At 40.7% G+C, this 23,269-nt stretch overlaps 1 protein-coding gene across 3 annotated transcripts in view; it reads right to left on the bottom strand.

The window, feature by feature from the left end:
* Positions 1–23,269, bottom strand: part of LOC307184301 (uncharacterized protein) — a 594,345-nt gene that overhangs the window by 231,960 nt on the left and 339,116 nt on the right. For 2 of the 3 annotated variants that reach the window (XM_079917672.1, XM_079917673.1), the window contains exon 5: positions 863–1,025. In XM_079917672.1, coding sequence (XP_079773798.1) covers positions 863–1,025 — 163 coding nt within the window. Of the gene's footprint in view, positions 1–862; positions 1,026–15,952; positions 16,865–23,269 lie in introns of those variants that run through there. The other variant, XR_013827691.1, reaches the window with a different exon arrangement.

The raw sequence follows: 23,269 nt of genomic DNA, 5'->3' as shown, positions 1-23,269 counted from the left end.
TTATTTTGAAACTAAAAAATGTTTTAACTCCCTCTACTCCAAAACTGTAGAAAGGACCTAATTCAGACTATAGAACAGAACTTTAAACGAAAACATTTAGCTTCATTTTTTTAAAAAAATGAATATATTGTCCTTACTTTCTCATTTTGCCATGGATAGTTAAAGAATTCATTCTGGCCAGGTGCCAGTACTGTGAGGCCCATTTGGAGAACTGCCGTCTAGAGCTGAGGTCTTCACATTTTTTTTGCTTCTGTATTTCCCTAAAGGAATTTTTAAAATCTATGTATGCCTTATTTTTAAGGTGAGAGTAACATTTTCACCATCCTTTAAATGGTTGTGTTATAAATGTTAGTATTTTAAGATAAAACTATAATATCATAGCTCTTTTTAAAAATACAGAATTGTTATCGTTCTTCTAGTGACAAAATATTTGCTTCAATACCAACTGTAAGCCCCGTTGCCCTGTTCCCACACTTTTCTTCATACACAATAACTTCTTGTTTTATTGCTCACAGTATCATAATTTTAAAAACATTTTAAATGGCAATGAAATCCACTCATGCAGTACCAGAAACGCAGAAATGACAACTTGAACAACTATGACCCGACTTGCAGCATGACTAACAATGCCTGTGAAACACATGCCAATTTCAGAGATGTAAAAATGTGGGAAATACGCACCTTAGGACTGAGGAACTATGGCCGCGAGACCTCTGTGAGAGGGAGACGTGTGAGCCGCTATGAGGGAAGAGCTGATCTATTCTAGCTTGAGAGAGAGAATTGAATTCAATCTTATTTATAAGATTAGCTGCCTCTCCATTTTAGAATTAGGATTCAGCCCTTAAGGAATGTCCCCACATACCTCAGACTTGGGCCTGGCTTAAAGGCTGGCAGGCTGGAGATGCTGGGCCTTAACGTGTCTCCTCTGGGTAGTGGCTCTCCAAGTGAGATTCCCAGACGAGCAGCCTCAGCCTCCCCTGCGCGTTCGTTCCAGGTGTAGCTTCTCACGTCCCAACACAGGCCTGCTGAATCAGAAGACTTGGGGGTGGGCCCAGCATGCAGTAGTTTAACAAGCCCTCCAGGTGACTTCCATGCAAGCTAAAATTTGAGAACCACTGCCTCAGGGGAAAGATAAAAAGGCAAATTAAGTTATTCTCTTTATTTCCTTTCTGTTATCCCATTTCTTTATAAAGTCTTATGTAAATGTCCAGTCTTTTCTCAGGTGTCCTCAGGGGAAGGAAGGAAGGAAGGAAGGAAGGCTGTGTTCCTACTTAAGCTAGAATGTCCAGGAGGACTCACCTGGAGGCCATCGTAGTGGTAGCAGCAACAGTTAGAATCCCCAAGAGGAAGAAGTCGTTTGGAGAACAAGAGCCGGAGGTTCAGCTTGGTCTCACTTGGAGAGCTGTACACCACCACCACCACCACCACCACTCAGCTGTTAAACTTATGGGGTTTGATTGGTTTTACCGAAGTATTGTTTTCTAAGGTGAAGGTGATTTGGGGTTGGGGGAAGGTAGTAACACCACTCAATCACATTGTGAGAAATTTCTTCCCTTTTCAGTTTTCCTACACTCCTCACTATGTCGAGAGAAAGTCTCCATTTAGTGTCTTTAACTCTTTACAAAAAAAGGAGAGAAACCAACAGAGAGAAATCCTTAGGTTCAGTGCCTTGGCAGACTCTAGTTTCTAGCTGGAATCCAATAATATTTTCTTGTTTTCACCATTATTTCCTTTCATGGTTGCCATCTATTGTGGCAGGGAATTCTGGTTTTTCATCTGAAGTCATTATCCAGAAGTTCCATTTAAAGAAAGTTTATTTAAGTGAAAGATGCATCATTTTAAAGAAAAACATTAAGAAAGTTATAGTAGAGGTAGTTTGAGGATATGGTATGTAAATGAGAACCACTACATTCGGGAAGACTGTGGGTTGTTACCCTGGCACCTACACAAATGAGAACCCAAATTCAGCTCCTCTCGTCAAAGCAGAAGTTGTTATCCCTAATTCAACCTTCAGGCTGGCTTTCAGAAGAGCATATACATACACCACCTTGAACCTTACTCAATCAGTTATAACAGTTGATTTAAAATCAACAAAAACAACAAAAACAAATGAAACAAAACAGAGACAAAAAGAAAGACATTCTACAAAAGGAGATTGTGACCAAGATTTTTTAGGGTAATACTTTTATGATAAAAACTTGAATTAAATTTATGGTAAAGTATTCTTTCCAATGACAAGGGGACAAATAAGACACAGCTCTTCATTACTAGTGACAATTGAAATGCAAATAATTCCCACTGAGAATCATGATTATTTACATGCTGTGCATAAATTATCCTTTTGCATATAATCGGTTAGGCATTTGGGTTTAACAAAATATGGTTTTATTAATCCTAGAGTCAGAATTTCTCTACTATACTATTTTAATTTTTTTCCATGTAAATACATCTCAAGTATACTCACTAATGCTTCTTTCAGCATATGTGGTGATGGTAGCTTTTAGATATAAATGACTGGCTACTCAGTTAATTTCCATTATCATTCTGAATAAGGTTCAGCATATAGAGTTATAGCTGTAATGTAAGTTAATTTCTAATTAGAAAATCTTCACAGCATTTACTTTGTAGAGCTTGGACCAAATCTGACATGCTTATTGGTTTGGAAGATGTGGAAGTTTCTTGTAAAATAAAGTAAGTGATAAGAAAAGGAGATAGTAACATCCTCCTTTGAAGGGTGAATGCTTCAATGAGGGCAGAGCTTACGCAATGAAAACTCTCTTGGCAACCAAAGAGGCTTTGACTGGATTCTACTCTTTGACCATTTCTCCTTCTGCGATTCAATAGCCACCCGGGTAAATACACACGCCACGAATGTTACTGGATTTCAGAACCTATTAGGAGCCAACAAGCTGATTGAATCCTTACCAACAACCCACATTTGAGAAATCCAGAGCCAGGACCACTGAGTTACTAACTCATTAAAAATTAGCAGAAATAAAAATTGAACCAGACTAGTGCAACTTGGAAAAAAATGAAAGACATGTTAACCACCACGGAGAGTTGAGGGCAGAAGGAGCCCGCTGCTTGCAACATCAAGCTCCTTCTGCAAAAAGACCTGAGCTGAAAGGGAACTGTTTGCCAGAGGATGCCAGAGACAAAGGCGGCTCCTGCAGAAAATGTTCCAGATGCAGGGAAGACAACAGCACAAATTAGATAATATTGTGTCCTTGTTTAACTGTTGCCATTATGTGTTACAAAATATAACCTTGAGGCAAACAGCAAAGACATTGCTTGGCTGAATTTCCTTTCTTCTCTTCATACTGACTGCTCACAAAGTCTTGCCCAGTCGATTTTTCCATTTCACAACTGATTGCCATAACATCTTTCTGTGATGCTTTCCTGGTTGACGGGCCATGAGTTCGGGCAACAGTTAAAGTGTCTGGGGCATGAAGGTAGGATCCCACCGCGCAGAGCTCAAGGCATTTTTGTCCCTTTCCACCTGCAGCCTCCCCAGCCAGTCACCATCAGAAACCTGCGGGGAGTTCCCAGAGGTCACCTGCTCCCTGCACCTGCAAATCAATCACAGAAGAGTCTCGTCCTGAGCAGGACCCACCTGCCCTCCCCTCCAAAGACAAAGACTGCTGTGACTCCACGTGTATTGTACCAGTGTAACTGTATTATTTGTCTACATGCCTGTGAATTCAGGGTCTATGTCAAGTGTCCTTGTCACTTTAAACTCTGGGGCTTTGCCCAGATATAGCTGTGTTTCTTTTTTTTTTTTTTTTTTTTTTTTTGTGGTACGCGGGCCTTTCACTGTCGTGGCCTCTCCCGCTGCGGAGCACAGGCTCCGGATGCACAGGCTCAGCGGCCATGGCTCACGGGCCCAGCCGCTCTGCGGCATGCGGGATCCTCCCGGATCGGGGCACAAACCCGTGTCCCCTGCATCGGCAGGCAGACTCGCAACCACTGCGCCACCAGGGGAGCCCAGCTGTGTTTCTTGATGAAACAAATCTACAGCTCTCTTTTTGGGGGTTTTCCCCAGCTCACTGTGTGGTTTTAGGCTCATCATTTAACTCATCCACTCTTTCATTTCCCTTTTATAGTGTACAATGTCATGACCAAGAATTAGTGATAGTAATACCTTGAATTTAAAATGGGCCCTCCTTCCGGGAGACTTAAAATACTTCGTGAGGACTACCTGGTATCCTTCCCAAAACCCCAGTGAGGAAGGTTTTGTTATTCATACTGCTTTTACCTTTTGGTTCCATGTTACAGATACAAATACCAAGCCCCCAAGCTGTTTGAATGATTTTCTTGGGATCATATGCTATTATCCTCACTTGGTACTATGTCATCAAGAGCCTCTGATTGTGCTCTTCTGGTATGTACTATTCAAATCAAGTCGTACAGCTAAAAGTATTTAGCATTGGTATCTGGCAATAGTCAAAAACTTAAAAAATCACCATTAAAGCCAGAAGCTGGCCCCTCGCTCTTTAGGCAAGAATTAGGAAAGATGCTTTGTCACTTTCTTGCTCAAGTAATAGTTTTCATTTCCCAGTGAAGTGCATGTGCTACTGCTGCTTCGGAAACTTAGCAGAGGGCCCGTGGGCAAGCGCGTGCCGGGCAGGCCGAGCAGCTTCCACAGCCACATCCCACGCAAAACCAGAGCCAGGCTAGTACACACACCAAGACAGAAACACAAGCGGCCTTGCCAGGGTCCAAAGGTCTGCGCAAGAACGCCAGGAGCCAAGTCTCTAGAGCACAAACAACCAAGCAGAAGTTCTCCCAGGAACAGGATGTTCTGCTACATTTCCAATTACCATGGCCTCCGGGCAGGGCATCCGCTGCTCACCACGCACCCTCCTTCCAGGAAGAGCAACAGGATCTGCCTCAGGAGAGCAGCAAGACCATCCACCAAATCACGTTCCTACGTATTGAAAATTCATTCTCTTTAGACTGAAGCTCAGAGCAGCTTGCTTTGAGGAAGAAGCGATATGAACCACTTTTCCTCCTCCAGACTCAGCGTTCAGTACTTTTCATTATCTCAATATACTGTTAGGTCTTGTGAGTTACCTATACTATGACTACACCCCATCAAATTTAGAGTTCTCTTAATAGGATAAATCAGGATTATGAAGAAAGAAGAAAGGGAAGAGGAGACTGATAAGTAAAGTAAAGCATGACAAGGGCAGAGACAATTGCATACAGTGATTGTCATAAATCCGAGAACTATGTAACAGCAAGTGAAGATTCTTACCTTAACAATATTTGTAACTGAACTTTGAAATGCATTTGAAATATGAGAGGAGGATAAAATTCGGTCCTTGTTTTTCGGTTTTTGTTTGTTTGTTTTGGTGTTTTCAGTCTGACACGTGAAAGATGATGCTGAGAATTTCTTAATGATTGTGGTCTAGCAAACAGTTATGCCACAACTTTCAGGAATAAAACTATGGACACTGTTAGTAAAGTCTGTTCACTCTCTTCATTTCTCCTTTCAAGACTTACTTCCCAGCTGTACCTCCAGCAAGGAATTCTGAATAGATTAGGCCAAGGCCCCCAAAAGATTTTTAAAGGGTTCCTTAGCTATGGAATCTTAAGAGATAATTTTAAGTAATAATGTCTTGTATGCGTTCAAAATGTTTGGGATACTCTCTTAGGTACATTTCTCTGATAATGTCCACAGGACTTTGACAAATTACAGACAGTAAAACTGATAAATAGAGGTAAAGTTATGAGCTTGATGTGAGAAATCAGGTCCAAAGACATCTAGACATGTAACTGAGGAAAAGATTCCATCCACTTGGGCTGCTGGTCTCCTATCACAGCAGGCCAGCTTTGACCTTGGTAGCATCTTTCATTCAAGGAGGCAGATGCCAAAGGGAGTGTTAACATGACACAGCACGGGAGCAGCATTATAAGCATAGTATACAGATGTGGCTCCCTGCATTACAGAAGATTCACCTGGTGCCCCCAGACTCCTCCAAGCATAAGTGGACTCATAGGAACACAGACTTCTTGTCTCCCAGCTACTGTGTTCTGGGCTTTGTGGCCTCTTCCTCCCAATCTGACTATGAACATAAATGGTGTGTTAATCATTTTTCCCTTTCTCTAGCATTCAAAGAAATTCTCAGGAGTCAATTGCCATTGTAAGATAATAAATATAATTTTACCTATCATCAGTCATCATTACACAGTATGTAGCGATCATAGTTGGCTCAAATCATTAAATGAAAGACTTCGTTTTTCTTCTCTTGGTTGAAAATAGAGGAGGGGAAATCAGGCTAAAGGAGGTTTACACCAGCTTATTGGCAAATTAAACTGTGTGTGTGTGTGTGTGTGTGTGTGTGTGTGTGTGTGTGTGTGTGTGTGGCTGTATGACTCACTTCTGCTTTCATACTGTAATAGACTCTTGGAAACCTCAGGGTAAGTTTTACATTTGTTTTAGCTCAGTTTCACTTTCAGGTTTTAATGGGATCAGGGTTAAACTCATTCATTTAAATTGAAACCCTGAATGTTTTCCAATTTTTTTTTTCAAATATTTTTCATTTAACTTTCTAAAGATCAAATGTAAACACAAAACCTCTGCAAAACAGCTCTTAGCCTAGTGTCTTGCGTATACTTAGTATATAATAATAATATATTATATATTATATTATATATATATAATATATAATATAATATATAAATATAATTATATAAATATATATAATAAGTATTTACTGATGTTTCTGTTTCCAGTTTTATTGCCAAAATATACTTTCAGATGACTCACAGTTTTCTGAATGGGGTCTTGCACCCCTTGATTAACAGATGAGAGATCTAAGTTCGCAGACATTAGTGGAACAACTTGAACCAGAACTTGAGTCCTCTAACTCCAAATCAAGTGCACTTTGAGGTACATCATGTGATTTCTCCCCAAACACTATTATGGAAATAAATAAAAATTTTGTGAATCAGAATCATACCTGGGAAAGCACATTTTGGACGAATAGCAGTAACAGTAAAGGTCTTGCTATGAAATTTGTTTCTCATGAGAAACTGCAGAATGCTTTAAAAGTGCGGATGTGATATGCTCTGTCCCTGAAAGCCACCTCTAGAGGGCAGCGCACTCTTCGTAACAAACAGTTTCGCGGGTTTGGAAGAACAGCCTGGAGTGAAAACCGAACATGTTTGACATACTTATTAACAGCTTTAAATTAAGCAGGACACACAAATATCTCAAGCCCAGTACCCTTTTTGTCTGTGTGGGGGGAGAAAGGGGCTGAAATGAGGTTGTAGCTATGAGCCTTTTCTCTTCTTTCCTCCGCCCCTAAGCACAGAGGCTCTAATATTTAATAGCAAATGAACTTGAAACTTCCCTTATAATGCCAACCTGACAGTCTAAAGTATGACATTTAATTTTAAAGCAGAAACAAGGAACAGAGGGAGAATGAAATGTGTACAAGGAACTACTGCCAGTTGAGTGTTGCTGGAATCCAAATGGTAGGAGCCAAGGACTGAGAATTAGGCAAGAGACAGCCACAGAGGGCCATGCATGCCAGGAAAGGAAGCTGAACTTGCTCATGTAGATTCCAGGAAGCCATGGAATGGCTTAGCGGAGAGGGACAGGGTCAGTTTTGTGTTTTATGTGGATCATTCGGGTAGCTCTGGAAAGAGCTCAACTGAAGGGAGCAAGTCTGGAAACCAGGAGACCAGTTAGAGGCTCTGTCAGTCCAGGAAGAGAAGATGCTTTTGACAATGGCAGCAGTGATGGGAGGGAAGAGGATGGATTTGAGGAATCCATGGGAGGGGAAACCATCAGAATGTAATGATCAGTTGGATGAAGAGGGTGAGGAAGACAGAAAAGTCAAGGCTGTTATTTTATAACTTTGATCACTGGGTAAAGAGAAGGTGACACCACAAACAGAGAGAGACTGAGTCTGGAGGGAAGTGCTACTTAGTTTTTGAGGACTCAAATCTGAAATATCTGATGAATATCCAAGCGAAGGTACCTAGCAGGTAATGGAATTGGTGAGTCGGAAGCTTAGGGAAGAAATCTGAGTAGGAGATCGAATTAGAGAGTCATTAGCATACAGGTGGTAGTTGAACTCCTGAGAGTAGATAAATTCACCCAAGAAGAGTATCTATAATGAGAAGCAGTGAGCTGAAAACAGACACCTGGAGAACACAAGTATGTGAGTGGTGGGTAGAGAGGGAGGAGCCCACGGTTAAGAAGGAATAGAAATGAATGAGACAAACTGGGAAATGTACTATTACTTTGGGGGGGCAGGAGTGCACGTGGTCCACATTGCCAAACACCCCAGAAATGTATAGCAAAACAAAGATTGGAAAACATCCATTAGATTTTGTAATCAGGATACTGGTGACCTTAACAAGAGCACAGCCAGATTGCAGGGGGCTCAGAGTGAACGAATGGTATACCGGGTGGTCACATTGAGTACAGGTTACTCTTTTAAGAAGTTTGGATGAGAGAGAAGAGGACATGGGACATTTTCCGGGGAATATGAGGCCAAAGACAGATTTCTTTTTTAATGAATGGGAGGGAAACTAATAAGCTTATAGTCTGAAGGCAACACACACCTGCAAGAGGAAAAGATGAAGTTTCAAGAGGGAGGATGGCTGTGGAGCCTCATCTTGGCAAGTCTAACTGAGTGGGCCCAGAATGAAAGGGGGCATCACATCTTATGAAACTAGAGAAAGATCACGAGGGGTGTGAGTGCAGCTCAGTTTCTGGGTGTGGAGGATGCAGAGATTGAGAGAATTCATGCTCGGCTGCTTCCGTAGCAGGAAAATCTATTGAGATATCACTTTTGATACTGCTCTTATTATTTTAGTAGTCTCTAGCGAATGAACAAGTCAGCCTTTGTGCTGCGTTTCCAGGTCCTGCCTCGAAGCACTGGAGTGACCTTTATGCTTCTGGGGCTGAAAGCAATTTTCTGGGATACGAGAATGGCAACTCCCTCCCAGCCTTTTCTTTAAAGTGTCTCTTTAATTGGGATTCTCCAAATGGTCATTAAACTGCCTACCGTATGACTGGGTTCATACCTGAGGTAAGAGAAGATAGAGCTGGTACTGAAGTTGAAGAAGGTAAGTGGGAGACCCTGGAGGTGACTTCCCTGGATTGGAGAAAGGGGCCAGGGGTAGCAAGTTGTGTATAGGGCTGAAAGCTAGGTAGTTCCTTAAAGCCGTTCCTTTAAGATGGCAGGCTCTCTGAAGAGATGGCATATAGCTGTGAGGTGTCCTGAATTCCCCAGTCATGAGAACCTGGCCACCTTGCCTGAGTTGGGCACGGGTGGAGCGAGGTGAGTGGGCTTGGGGAACGGAACCTCCAGCCTTACAGTGGACCATTCCGGCCCAGATAATAAACAGTAAGCAGGGACCATGATAGGCTGGAAAAGGAAGATCTCTCCCCAAATTTTCTGGGCTGAGCAGTCCTCCAGGGATGCCTGACAGCTGCTAGAGGGCAGGAGCTCCAATCACGACTGCTACTGAGAGTCGCCACTCTTGGGGGAGAATTTTGAACTTGAATTTTTAAAAAAGTGTAATATGACAATTCTTGCACCTGAGTATCATAGAGAAACTTCATCCCCAATACACCACTATTTTCTTGACAAAACAGATAGAAAGTATGCTAAAAGTGAGGAGAATATGGAATGGATGTTGAATTGGGGTCTGAGACACATAAAATCATTTTTAAAATATAGGAGTCTTTAGACTTGTGGAATCAAAGAATGTTGATATTGAAAGACACCTGCTCAACTCTCTAGTCGAGGCTCTGCTACATCTCTTGCATACATATATTTTACAGATGAGAATAAACAGAACTCAGAGAGGCTAAGGGTTGTATCTAAGGCCACACAGCATTGCAGTGCTTCAGCCTATTTACTCTCATTCATCCTGTCCTCAGTTAGAGCAGCTGCCCTTTCCAGCACCCACCTCGGGTGACCACTGTGCTGTGTGCACCCTCTCACCCACCACTGTTCCACCACACGGAGGCTGTCCTGACGTCAGGTCTCACCACGAAAGGTGACAGCAGCTTGGGCTGTCCAGCTTCCTTCCCACGGCTGCCCTCCAGCAGCAGGACAAAGGCACCTCAGCTTTGGGCCTAGTTTCTGGCCTCACCTGACAGCAGGAGGCCACCCTGGCCAGCACCAGCCACTGCTGGTCTCAGATGCCTGCTGCGCAGGAAGGTAGGGAGGGGACTGCAGCATCACCGCGCCGAGAAGGCCCTCAGGTTCCCGTTCCTTTCACCTCCCTCCCTCACACAGAAGGGCACTGAGGCCTCTGCGCAGCGCTGGGGCTTGCCCACACACCTAGGGAGTATAAATCAACAGGAAAAGCCTGCTCATTCTGGTTTTTCTTTTTCCAAGCTCCTTTTCCAAACACACAGCTCCTCAACTGACTGTGCAGCGAACAGAAAAAGCCGCCCTGTGTTAACATCCCTACCAAGAACACACTGTCCAGGTCACTCTAACTCAGGCACACGCTGAGTCCCGGAAGTGCTGACAGAGGCAGAGGAACCCTGCACTCCTGCCTCAAGTTAACTGGGTCACGCTCCACGCTGAGAAAGGATGAGGGGAGAGCAGCACTCTGCACTTCGCTGATGGGATATTAATGGAGTCAAGGAATGGCAAGGAGAGAAGCTATAAAAAGACTAGGGCTTTCCCTATAAAATTATAACCCCAAGCCCCATGTCCTGCAGGAGAGAAAGGCCAAACAACAAGGACCAAAGCAGAAACCTACACTGTGAGTGCTGGTGGCCAGAAGCAAACCACGCGGCTCGGCTGAAGCCCGAGGCACAGATGGGGCCCAAGCCTGGAGACCAAGCTAGGTGGGGAGGGAGAAAGGCTGGGCAGGGCCAGCAAAGACTATGTCAGGTTGCTGTGTGAGCCAGACAGGTTTGTTTTTATTACCCTCTCCCTGATTTGCAGCTGGAAATAAAACCACTCCAGCACTGTCATCCCTAGAGTTCCCTGCCATTGCTCCATCCCGAAGCTGGGACCTACACCTCAGTTTCTAGGATCTCCAAGACCAGGGTATCTCAAGGGAGAGCAAGCATGCTCTGTGTGCAAAATGATTTTAAGGGTACACAGTGATTTTTACTTTAATAGTCATATGTCTATCCTTACAGTCACCCATTAGTTATAATAAGCAATACTAAATTTTCTGTTTATGAGGGAAAAATTTACTCAAAAAAAAAAAGGTCTGAGTCAACTTAGAGAAAATTATCCTGACAAAAATAATGAAGGTGTTATACAACAGCCCCAAATCTGGGAAACACTGCCCAGGATCTTCCCAAACAAGAAGCAACATTAGCTGCAGTCAGCTGTGTCTCTCTGTAAGAGTGACAGAGAAATGCAAGGTTTGAAGCAGCATATTATTATGGCATGAATTCTCCTACTCTGTGTGGATACCCTGGAGGTTTGTTTTTGTTTTGATTTGTTTGTTTGTGGGGGGCTCTTCATTGATCTCTTGTTTCAACTTTCCTGATAGGAACATTTTATTTTCCCATATTACAGAAGGGGGACTCTGGGGCCTCCATTATCCCAAATCATTTACAGAGCCAGTGATAGGAGAGCCATGAAGGGCTTCTGGTTCCAAACAAAGGCCTCCTTCAAAAGAAATAGCAAAGTATGAGGAGTAACTGTTCCATCTTCTTCCAATGATATGTTGAATGCCAAATAGGAAGGTCACATTAATTTTCACATGTGACATAAGACAAACGTTGGCTCATGAATGGTTATACCCCCATCCTTCCTTGTCATCTTTTCATCATTTAAGGATGTAAGAGCAAAACCAGTTAGATGAGGATTTAATCCATAGTAACCTCTGCATTGAAAAGCCTTCCAAATCAGTGACACTTCTGTCAACATACCCACCAGGTGGAGATAGTAACTTGGTTCAGGGCCAGAATAAAGTTGAAATGTAGTAAATATTGAATGTTGTCAATGAAGTAATTTCCTTAAACTCTGACCTTTGTTTCAGCTAGTTTCTTTCAGAAGAAGATAAATAAAAGCTAGAAGAGTTAGAACCATTTTAGTGCTGGTGAATATATAGAAATAAGGAGAATAAGCAACAATAGAGCACAAGTTGATTGATCCAGTTGAAAAATAAAAACATGAATGATTTGATACTTTGGCTAAAAGAACTGAAATTTTTTCAACAAATTGACCAAGTTCATTAATGCTTTTGGTGTAGTCTCTGCCTGTATCTTCCTGGTTTAGAAGTGGGAGATCCCACAAAACCCCCCTTCTGTCAAATTTTCCTACCTCCTACTACAGTTTGCTTTTATGAGGTTCTGCGTGTAAGGAAGGGAAGGAGAATTAGACATATAACCTGACAAAGAAAGAGAAGAGAACGAGAAGTGGAGAAAGTAGGACTGAGTTCGAGTCTCTCTCCGATTTATGTCTGAAAGTCTTCTATTCTGGGGAAAGTCACTGCATCTACCTGGTGCTCAGTTTTCCGGCATGTAAATATAGTGGTAGGACTCCTAAGTCATGGATTCTTAGCCTGGAGTTCATAGATTATGTAAGCGCAACATTGGAGTGAATATATAATTTCACTTTTCTGGGTAAAGAATCCATAATTTTTATCTGGATAAAAACGGTTGTTAACAACCATTGTCCTAGATGACTTTTATGGTCACTTCCTGATCTTGTATTTTATTACTGCAATAGGCAGAGAATCAGAGGAAGCAGTAAACAGGCATGGATCAGAGTGACAGAAGACAGGCACAGAAGTTATTGTTTTCCTTATGCTGCTACCAATGCTGAGCACCTATGGGTTGTTCACCTTTTGCCAAAGTCACTCCAGGGTCCACATACCCATAAATAATGGGCTATCTCCTCGAAAGAAGGGAATTCTGTGTGCAGAATACAAAGTGTACTACGTTTTACGTCATTAATTCATAAAAGAATTTTTGGACATTCAGAAACTAGATTTGCACAATTCCTATCATGTATTATTTCCATTAGCTTTGACTGAAAGGAAAATCCTTCATGACACTATCAAACGAAGCTTCAGAATGACTGAAGCCATATGCTGATGGCTAGAGGCTTCTTACAAACATACTTTAGATCACTTTCTAAAAATACAGAGGCCAATAATCTGAATGGGAATTGGGGAGGACAGAGGTGAGAAGAAGAAATAATAAAATAATGAGCTATCAAAAAGATATAGTAATTAAAAACCCCAAACTGGCACATTTGTCTAAAAAGTGAAGCCCCTTGGAGACACCACCACATTCACCCTGTACTTAATAAGCTAAGTGGAGAGACAATCTGGCATTATCCCTCCCCTCCACTTCCTTGTTGGCACAGAGATGAGACAGGGAGGAGGCCAGCAGAAGTGTCTCGTTTGTGTCCACCTCTGAAGGCTAGGCTATCTCTTACCAGACATAGGGAGAAAAGATGTCTTAGGTTAAACCATATAAACTACTATCTTTGAAAATAAAAGCTGGTCAAATACTGGCAATGTCATATGATTCAACCTAGTATACAGAATACCTCCAAAGCAGGATATTCTAGCCAATTTGGCATTAACAAGGTGTTCCTGACTCATCCTTCACTGGCAGAAATAATTAAGACTTTGGAGAAAAAGACAAGAGATGGTTAATTCACTGTGAAATCAAGTTGGTCCATCCTTAATGATCATAACAATGTTTCAAAAAGAAAGAAATGTTCAAATTCCAAGATATCTCTTAAGCCAACCCAGAAACAGAGTTAACATGTCTCACGGTATTCAATTTAACAAATCTCCTTGCAGAGCCTATTGTGTACAAAGCACAGGTTGTTGGATTATAAACACTTGCAGGATTTCTTGGGATTAATCTTAAAGGAAGGGAGAAATTCTTCCATGAGTGGGGAATAGCTAACACCTCAGGAGTTATTTGCTAACAAAGAAAGCCTTCTGAATTATCACCATCATCTCTGAAATTGTTCTATTTTTAAAAAAATAATCTTTTGTGCATATAATCACGGTATTCAACAGTCTGGATATACCATAATTTAACCAATTCCCAACTGCTGTATATTTAGGTTATTTCTAATCTTCTTATATTATTAATTTTTCTAGAATTAATACTTTTCAATATTAATTGAATGGCATAAGGCTATTTTATGCCAAGGAAGTTGGACAGCTACTAGAGTTTAAATGTTAAAGTTTAAAGTTTCCTATGAGTTTAGGAAATGGATGGAAGAAGCATTCAGCTGGGCTGCTCAGCCTCTCACAAGGATCAAGACTAGTAGTTCCTCTCTAGTGGATCTCATCCAGGGGTGTGAGACTAAGGAAGGTCAAACCCAAGGGAAACTCTGATTTGATTAGCTTTATAAAATTTTTTAAAATTATTCTGCAACTCAAAGTTCCCAGTTTTTCTTAGAGAATTTACCAATTTAAAAGATCATTTTCCCTAATAAGAACCTACTGAATATCACAGGGAACTCTATTCAATACTCTGTGATGATGACCTATATGGGAATAGAGTATAAAAAAGAGTGGATATATGTGTATGTATAACTGACTCACTTTGCTATACAGCAGAAACTAACACAGCATTGTAAATCAACTATACTCCAATAAAAAAATTAATTAGAATAAAAAGAAGAAAAAAATAAAACAAAATGTAAGTATATTGAAGCTACTGAAAGCATTTTGTTATAACTAGAGTAACAGATAGAGACGGGAATTTGGGTAATGATGGTGTTTAAAACATTTTTTAGTATTAGATAATAGAGGTCCCAGTATGCCATGCTTGTAATTTGAATTTACCTTGAATGAGCTAGCAACATAACTAACAACTTATGTTTTACTAGTGTGTTGATACACATTATTTTCAATGACGTTGATAACAGGGTTAAGAATTAAAACTATGTACATTATATACATGAGGAAACAAACAATATGAATAGATTTTCTCAAGAAAACAAAATTAATGTGGCAGCTTTAAGGGTTTTGTCTTTGACTTCAAATCTAATGTTCTTTCAATGAAACATCTTGCATTTAGTAGGTGCTCAATTAATGTACCATGAACTGATATTTTACTAACAGCAAGAAAATAAAATAATTCGAGATGAAAAAAATTAAAATTTAAAATTAAAAAAAATAAAAGATCATTTTTCAAACAACAAATTTAAATCATTGGCTACCTCTTTTTTCCCCAGTTTTATTGAGATATAACTGACACATAGCATTGTATAAGTTTAAGGCATACAACATAATGAGTTTACATACATATATATTATGAAATGATTACCACAATAAAAACATCCATCACCTTACATAGTTATAATTTTTTCTTGTGATGATAACTTTTAAGATATACTCTCTTAGCAACTTTCAAATATACAACACATTGCTGTTAAGTACACTCACCATGTTGAACACTATGTCTCCAGAACTTCTTCATCTTACAGCTGGAAGTTTGTACCTTTTGACCACCTTCATCCACTTCCCTCAACCGCCTCTCCCTGCCTCTGGCAACAATCGATCTACTTGCTGTATCTATAAGTCTGATGTTTTAGATTCTGCATATAAGTGAGATCATACAGTATTTGTCTTTCTCTGATTTATTTCACTTAGCATAATGTCCTCAAGGTCCATTCATTGCTCTTGCAAATGGCAGGATTTTCCACTTTTTATGGCTGAATAATATTCCATTGTACATATACACCACATCTTCTTTATCCATTCATCCCTTGATGGAAACTTAGGCTGTTTCCATGTCTTGGCTATTGTAAATAGTGCTGCCATGAACACAGAGATGCAGATATCTTTTCAAGACAGTGCTTTCATTTTCTTCAGATAAACACCCAGAAGTGGAATTACTGGATCATTTTTAATTTTTTGAGGAACCTCCATACTGTTTTCCATAGTGGATGCAGCAGTTTACATTGCCACCAACAGTGCACAAAGATTCTCTTTTCTCCACATTCTTACCAACACTTGTCATCTCGTCTTTTTATTTTTATTTCTTAATTTATTTTTTTGCTGTACGCGGGCCTCTCACTGTTGTGGCTTCTCCCATTGCGGAGCACAGGCTCCGGATGCACAGGCTCAGCGGCCATGGCTTATGGGCCCAGCCGCTCCGCAGCATGTGGGATCTTCCCGGACCAGGGCACAAACCCGTGTCCCCTGCATCGGCAGGCGGACTCAACCACTGCGCCACCAGGGAAGCCCTCTTCTCTTTTTTATAATAGCCATTCTAACAGGTGTGAGGTAATATCTCACTGTAGTCTTGATTTTTATTTTCCTAATGATTAGTGATGTTGACCACCTTTTCATTTACCTGCTAATCACTTGTATGTCTTTTTTGAAAAACTGTTCAGTTTTTCTGCCCACTTATATCTATAAGTTTTTTTTAATTGGAGTGTTGGGGTTTTTTTGTTGTTGTTGTTACTGAGTTATATGAGTTCTTTGTATATTTACACACCTTATGTATATATTTTAGATATTAACTCCTTATCAGATATATAATTTGCAAATATTTTCTTCCATTCTGTAGGTTGCCTTTTCATTTTGTTGATGGTTTTCATTGCTGTGCAGAAGCTTTGTGTAGATTAATGTAGCTGAAATGGTTAGATCATGACAGTAACCACTGAAACTATGTTAGGAGGAGAAAATTTTAGGAGCATGAAGAGTAGTGCTCAACTTATGGTGCTAGTGTTACGGGTTATTGGGCCTCCTAAAGAAAGGCAACAAAGATAGACTTTGGCTTTGTTATTTCTAGCTGCAGCTTCCCAGGGAAACTGGGCATTGGAGATGACATTCTAGAGAGGTCGTCAGTAAAATTTACAACCTCTGTCAGCAGGAGCAGGGCTCTTGTTGGTTGACATTCCGAGGAAGGTCCATCTGTTTGTTCAGCTTTTTCCTGAGGGATCCAGAAAGGGACAGCTTCAGTTCCATAATAAGTTGAACTCTCTAATATTAAAGAGTGAGCTTTGTGGTTGAGTCAAAATATTGAAACAGATAATATGCTGACATGCACACAATTTTTAAATTCACAACCTTCACCAATTTAAACACACACACATTGTAACATTGTTTTCTGAGCATTTCTCTCCCTAATGCAGTAGTGAAGCCAGTTGCAGCCCCACATATGTATATGTATATGCATATGCATATGCATATATATAGTCTCCACTAGATCCTCAGTTATTATCAGTGAATCTACAGATATTAATAATAATAATAGTATATGGTAAGTAGTAATGATAATAAACCTGTATAATAATTACAAGTCCAGCTAGAATTCTGTACCAAGAAAGAAAATTTAAGATAATGACTCTTGCCATGCAGGTTGGAGAAAAAGAACTTATAAAATTATTATTATTATTATTATTTTGCCGTAAGCGGGTGTCTCACTGTTGTGGCCTCTCCCGTTGCGGAGCACAGGCTCCGGACGCACAGGTTCAGTGGCCATGGCTCACGGGCCCAGCCGCTCCGCGGCACGTGGGATCTTCCCAGACCGGGGCACGAACCCGTGTCCCCTGCATCGGCAGGCGGACTCTCAACCACTGTGCCACCAGGGAAGCCCCATAAAATTATTTTAAAAGTTACCAAATGAGATATAGATAGGACTTTTAGCAACAATTTCTAAAATGTATACTAGGACCAATGAATAGTATGGGGGAAAGAGAAATACAAATGGGAGCTGGAGGAGTCAAGAAACATTGATGAGGCAGAGCTTTAATTGATGGCTTCTTGTTTAGTTTCACTTTTCCATGGTGGGAGAGGAAATGTAGGGGGTACCAAGTGGAGAGCCAAGACAAACAAAAATAAAGAAGCAGGAAATGGCATGTTTGGAAGTTAGTGAGTATAGAACAGTTTGGCTGAAATAAAGGGCCAGATATTTTCTAGGAGTAGCTAAGACCTAACTTTAGTCTTAAGTCAGAGGGTTTGAAACACTGTTGGAGGTGATGTAACTTTTGTCCCAGCAATGGGTTAGTAGTAAATACTCAGTTTTGTAAAGCAGCTAGCTCACATCCAAAAAAGGAAATAATAGCTAAATTCAATCATGTTTCCAACCTGCAAAAACAAATGAAAAGATAACTCCATTCAGCACATTTAGAAGAATCAGCTGGGCCTTCTGGGGTATTCCCTGTGGTCTGGTAGCTTGGTAGAGCTGACAGATGCTTTGAGCTTTTAACATTTTTCAGAAAAGCGGTTAGAAATAGTAACTGGGATCACGGGAATAAATCTTCAATAGTCAATGAAAAGACCAAGGGAAACCCCACAGCACAAGAACAGAAGACAGAAAAAGAAGAGACAAAAGTTGGGCAATTTTAACTAAAGCCACTCATTTCCTCATTTTTGAACCAGCTGTATTGCTGTTAGACATCTGGGCCGATTAGTATCATCTGGTGAAGGAAGCAGGCTGGCAGTAAAGCAGAATGATCATCAAAATAACTAGGATTTGTATATCACTTATTATAAATTATAAAACACTTTCAAATACATGATGTGATTTCAAACTCTCAAGAATTGGTGAGATCAACAGGATGGGTCTTAACCTCACTATAGAGATATGGAAGCTCTCAGTGCCTATGTAAGTAACCACCCTAAGTTATTCCCAGAGTATATCATTGAATTGGTCTTTCAACTTCTAGTCCAATGATTTTTTTTACTACAAAATTGTTTCCTCTACATTACAGGCACAAAACAGTTAAAAGAGTGTATATAAAGAAGACTTTATCTTTTATTTTGGCTAACCCAAGATATTCTTGAGTGTCTTGAAAACTTCATTACTGATTCTAAAAATACATTCCCAGCCCAATATCCCACCGAGTTTAGGCCAGTGTGTGGGCATCACATGCCTTTATCAAAGGGAGAGGATTAACACCTAAAGGTACCCTTTGTACATAATGAATTAACTAACATCTCCCTTATGCAAAGAATGGCACTAGTCAGCTACCATTCTTAGAACTAACTGTTTCTCAACTATCTCTGTACTCTATGGTTTTGATGAAGATCCTGGTAGTGCACTTATCTTTGAGGAAGGAGTCCCTTGGCAACCAGAAGGAAGTACCACACTTCCCCCTGCCTATGTTCTATAGAGACTTTACAATAAAGGTGATGATAATGATGACAAATGTCATTTATTGAGAATTTATTACATGCCAAGGACTATTATAAGTGCTATACACATATTACCTCATTTCACCTTCAAAACAAATTTGGAAAGCAGTTGTTATTATCATTATCATCTTACAGATCACAAATTTGAAGCTCAGAGAAGTCAATTAACCTTGTCCAAAGTCACACATGGAATAAGGGGCAAAACTGAAATTTAAACTGAGGTCAGTTTTATTCCAAAGCCATCCCATTGCCCATTATACAGAGGGTACATTGCAACAGAGGATACACTCTACCATTTTCATTGCACAAGATGACTGCTTCTCCTCCACCCCATCCTCAACTGTTCCAGAGAAAGAGCAGCCTTGTAAGCAAGCAAAAAAAAAAAAAAAAAAAAACAACAGTTGGGCAACAAATTGGCCCCTAGCATTTGAATCAATGTTGAAACCAAAAATAAGTATAAAATCATGAATAATATGAGTGGAACTTGAAGGAATCTCAGGAGATCATAGACTCTTTCATTCAGTCAAGTTATATTCACTGGGAATCTACTGTGTGCTACATAATGCACTAGAAGTTGAAGATGAAAAAAGAAAAGAAAAGGCATACTTCCTGCCTCTGAGGAACTTACATTCTAAAAGGAAATACAGGCACACAAACGATTGCAATACAGCTAATAAGTATGTACAAATTAAAGAGGGGGCACAAAGAGAAGAATGACCAAATTTGTTTGGGGTCCCAGTCTGGCTTTCCAGAAAAAGATGCTTGGACTGGGTCTTAAAGTATAAGTAGGAGTTTGACAGATAAAATTTTGTGAGAATGGCACTCCAAGAAAAGAGGAAGAGAACATTTAAAGGGATGGGATATAAAATCACATGGGAGGTTTGGGGACATGTGACTAGTTCAACATGGCTGAAGTGTTGGATGAGAGAAAAGGCAGTAGAGATAGAAGACTAGTGAGGCTGGTCATGGAAAGCCTTGTAAGTAAGTCATCCAATGGGAGATGAGGTGCCACTGAAGTTAGAAGAGAGATTATTGCAATAGATTGGGAAAGAGAGGACAAGGAGCTGAGCTGGGGCAGCAGCACTAGAAGGAACCAGTCACGGAGGAGAAGTAATAAGGAAGCCAAATCAACAGAACTGAACTAAATAACTGATTGGAAGAAGGGGTTTGGCAGGTGATCGGGAGAGGGGAAGAATCAAGAAGAGGACATCCAAGTTCCGGGTTTGGGTTGGATGAGTGAATGGGCAAGGCAGTGAAAATATGAGGGGTTCAGTAGGGAGTAGTTTGAGATAGTGGTATCTGTAGAACCTCTGGTGAATGTTCTGAGGGTGCGCAGACACATGAAGAGACGCAGACACATGAAGAGACTCAGTCACGTAAATCATCAAATTGGATCCTTGAATCCCTGGCCAAAATAAAATCTGCCCATTGGTGGCATCCAGGTGACTCATTTTTCTCACCATGAAAAATACTGGCATTTAGAATTTATATTATTCCCTTCTTTCTAAGAGTTTGGAGATGACTTTCCCCCCAATGCAAATAAACATGCATAGGAATTCTCTAACTCCTTTTCATATATTTTTTTCATAGAGATTCTAGTCTTCAGTTCTAACTCCTGCCAATCAACCATTTCTAATACAAATACCCAAAGGATTGTATGGAACAAGGACCAACTTTTACATAAAGACCTGTTTACTCTTGTCCTTTCATAAAAGTTAAGTGGCACCTGGGCAAAAATGTGGGGTTAATAGTAGTGTACCATATCAGGAAGGAAAAAAATGAGTCCTCTAATAGCACACACTTAAGAAACTATCTTTGTATATAAAAACTTGACTTAAAAATTGTTTTTAAATGTTGAATTGGGCATCAGGCCCTTAGGGTGCAGTGTTACAGTAAAAACCCAAGAACTAAAATATATTCATGTTTACTCTCCTATAATTGCCTTGAATTGCAAATAAAGGATTACCACAAGGTAATATGAGGGAGGAAATTCCTTCTATGTTAAAGATTAAAGAGTGCAGGCAGGGTGGAAATGAACTGGTAAGTCTCATGTGTATCTGAGTAAGCAAGAAAGGTGTGCAAGGGAGAATTGTTAAAGGACATTCTAATTATGATTAGGATAAAGGCCTGTTCAGCAAAGCAGTCTCTTCTGGCTTCTAGTGATATCAGTCTGCATAATAGAAATAATAAGTTAAGGTTGTGAGTTTGTCGGAGTCTCTTGTGACTATTAGACTTATTTCCTCAGTGAGTCACACTTAGAATGTCAGAGAGATCAATTTATGTGAATACAATTAATAAGGTAATTAAGAAGTAGAGACAGCTCAAGAGGATATTGCCTGATAATTAATAACCAGCTGGAAAGGATGAGGATCCTAGGAACTGAATTAGAAAATTTCCATCAATAAGATATGGGCTATCGTCTGAGGCAGCCAGGGTTAGTATCTGCTGCCGTCTGCTAAACAATAAAACTCAGATTAAACAGGGCTTCTTGGAACTTTATGGCTTATAATTTTATATCTGATAATTTTATGTTCTAGAGAGCTCAAAGAAAGGGTGCCAGAAAAAAGCAAAAGGAAAGGGGGAACCATACCCTACATGAAAATAGCACCTGGTCTAGAGTGAGGGTCTGGTTCTACTCCCATCTCTGCTAGAGGTCAGCTGTATAAACTGAAACAAAGCACTTCACGTTAAGGCCTCAATTTCTTCACAGGTCAAAGGGAATGATTGAACTCTATGACCTCTACAGTTCCTTGCAGCTCTGAAATTGGAATTGTAAGTAGTTCCTTAACAATGACAACCAGAAAAAGCTAAAATAATGAACACTCAGGCTAGAACCAGGATTGGTCATTGTTGGCTGTGGGTGTTAAACAGGCACCAAGAGGCAATGAAGACCCAGATGTTAAAGAAAAAAGAAAAAAATCGAGAAGAAAAATGTAAAAGGAATAGTCCCATCTTCTTGTCATGTGTCTGCAAACAAAAATGAGAAATGAAGTGTGGGACTAGGGTTTATTTCTCTTTGCAGCTCCTGATACTTGTAAGCAGATTATTTACTGTTGTATGAGGTCTAGCTACAACTATCAACAAAACACCCCTTGTTATAAGAAACAACATAAAGCATTCAGCTCAAAGTTCAATCCCCTCAGTGACAAGGCTCTCTGGAAACCAAAGCTTAACAATCCAGGAACTTATTCCACTTGAAAGTCTTTGCTAATCAGATACTCCTTGGTTAAGTGAACACTTGTTTGAAGATAGGTATAAAACATCTCATGCATGCAGAGGGAGCGAGAAAACAGACAGCTGCCTGCCTCTCTGGACATCAGTATTCCTCCCACTTTTCCAAAATCCTCCAATTCCTGAACATCCTTGGAAGTTTCTGAGCTGAAGTTTGCTTATTCAACTTGGACTGGGTCCAAGGAAGGGTCAGTGCAGGGAGCCGGAGGAGAACCATTAACTGTAAAAGTCAAATTTTCCTCAGACCAAAAAGCAAAAGGTGGAAGGGAGTGGCTGGTCAGAGTCCTGACACCAGCATGCATACACCCAAAACAAAACGACACATGGGAAACATAATGGCAGAAGGAAGCTGAGAGCTCCTTGCTCCTTGGAAACCCACCGTGCTTGGGGAGCACAACTAAAGGTGAGGAAGGAAGTCAACTCTGGTGTCGGATGTCATCCATGTACTAGTGAGCTGGGCAGAGTGACACTTTCTACAAAATTTGTGAGTCTTGATAGTTTGAGGCAACATGAAGGTTTTTAGAAGTAGGATGTAAAGATATCAGAAGCAGCAGCATGGAAGAAAGCCACTGAGACAAATGAAGGAGCCAAACAGTGAAGAATTTTTCAAAGTCCCTGCCTGCTGTGAACCAAAAGCATTGCCCTCCCCTTGCTCCCACCCATGCTGGAGGCCGCTGCACATTTGGGCAGATGGGAAGGAATGAAACGTCTCAATGCCAGACCCTTCCCAAGGGTCTCCAATGGCACCTTTGCTCTTTCCCGAAAGCACCGGGGCACCAGTAGAACTTGGTAAGGATGAATATCAAGGCCAGTTTTCTTAGGGGAAATGAATTACGTGGCACCAGGCACCTTGCAAAGCATGTGTGTGCAGAGAAGGGCTGGGGCTAGGGCTGAGAGGGAGGAGGGGCAGGCTGTGGTGCGTAAAGCTGACTGCTTATGTCCCTGCAAATGACCACGGGAGTTTCTG

The sequence above is a fragment of the Stenella coeruleoalba genome, assembly GCF_951394435.1.
Source record: "Stenella coeruleoalba genome assembly, chromosome: 3".
In the NCBI taxonomy this organism is placed as follows: Eukaryota; Metazoa; Chordata; class Mammalia; order Artiodactyla; family Delphinidae; genus Stenella; species Stenella coeruleoalba.
Note: the sequence above shows the minus strand (reverse complement) of the source record. Positions and strands in the feature narration are given on the sequence as shown.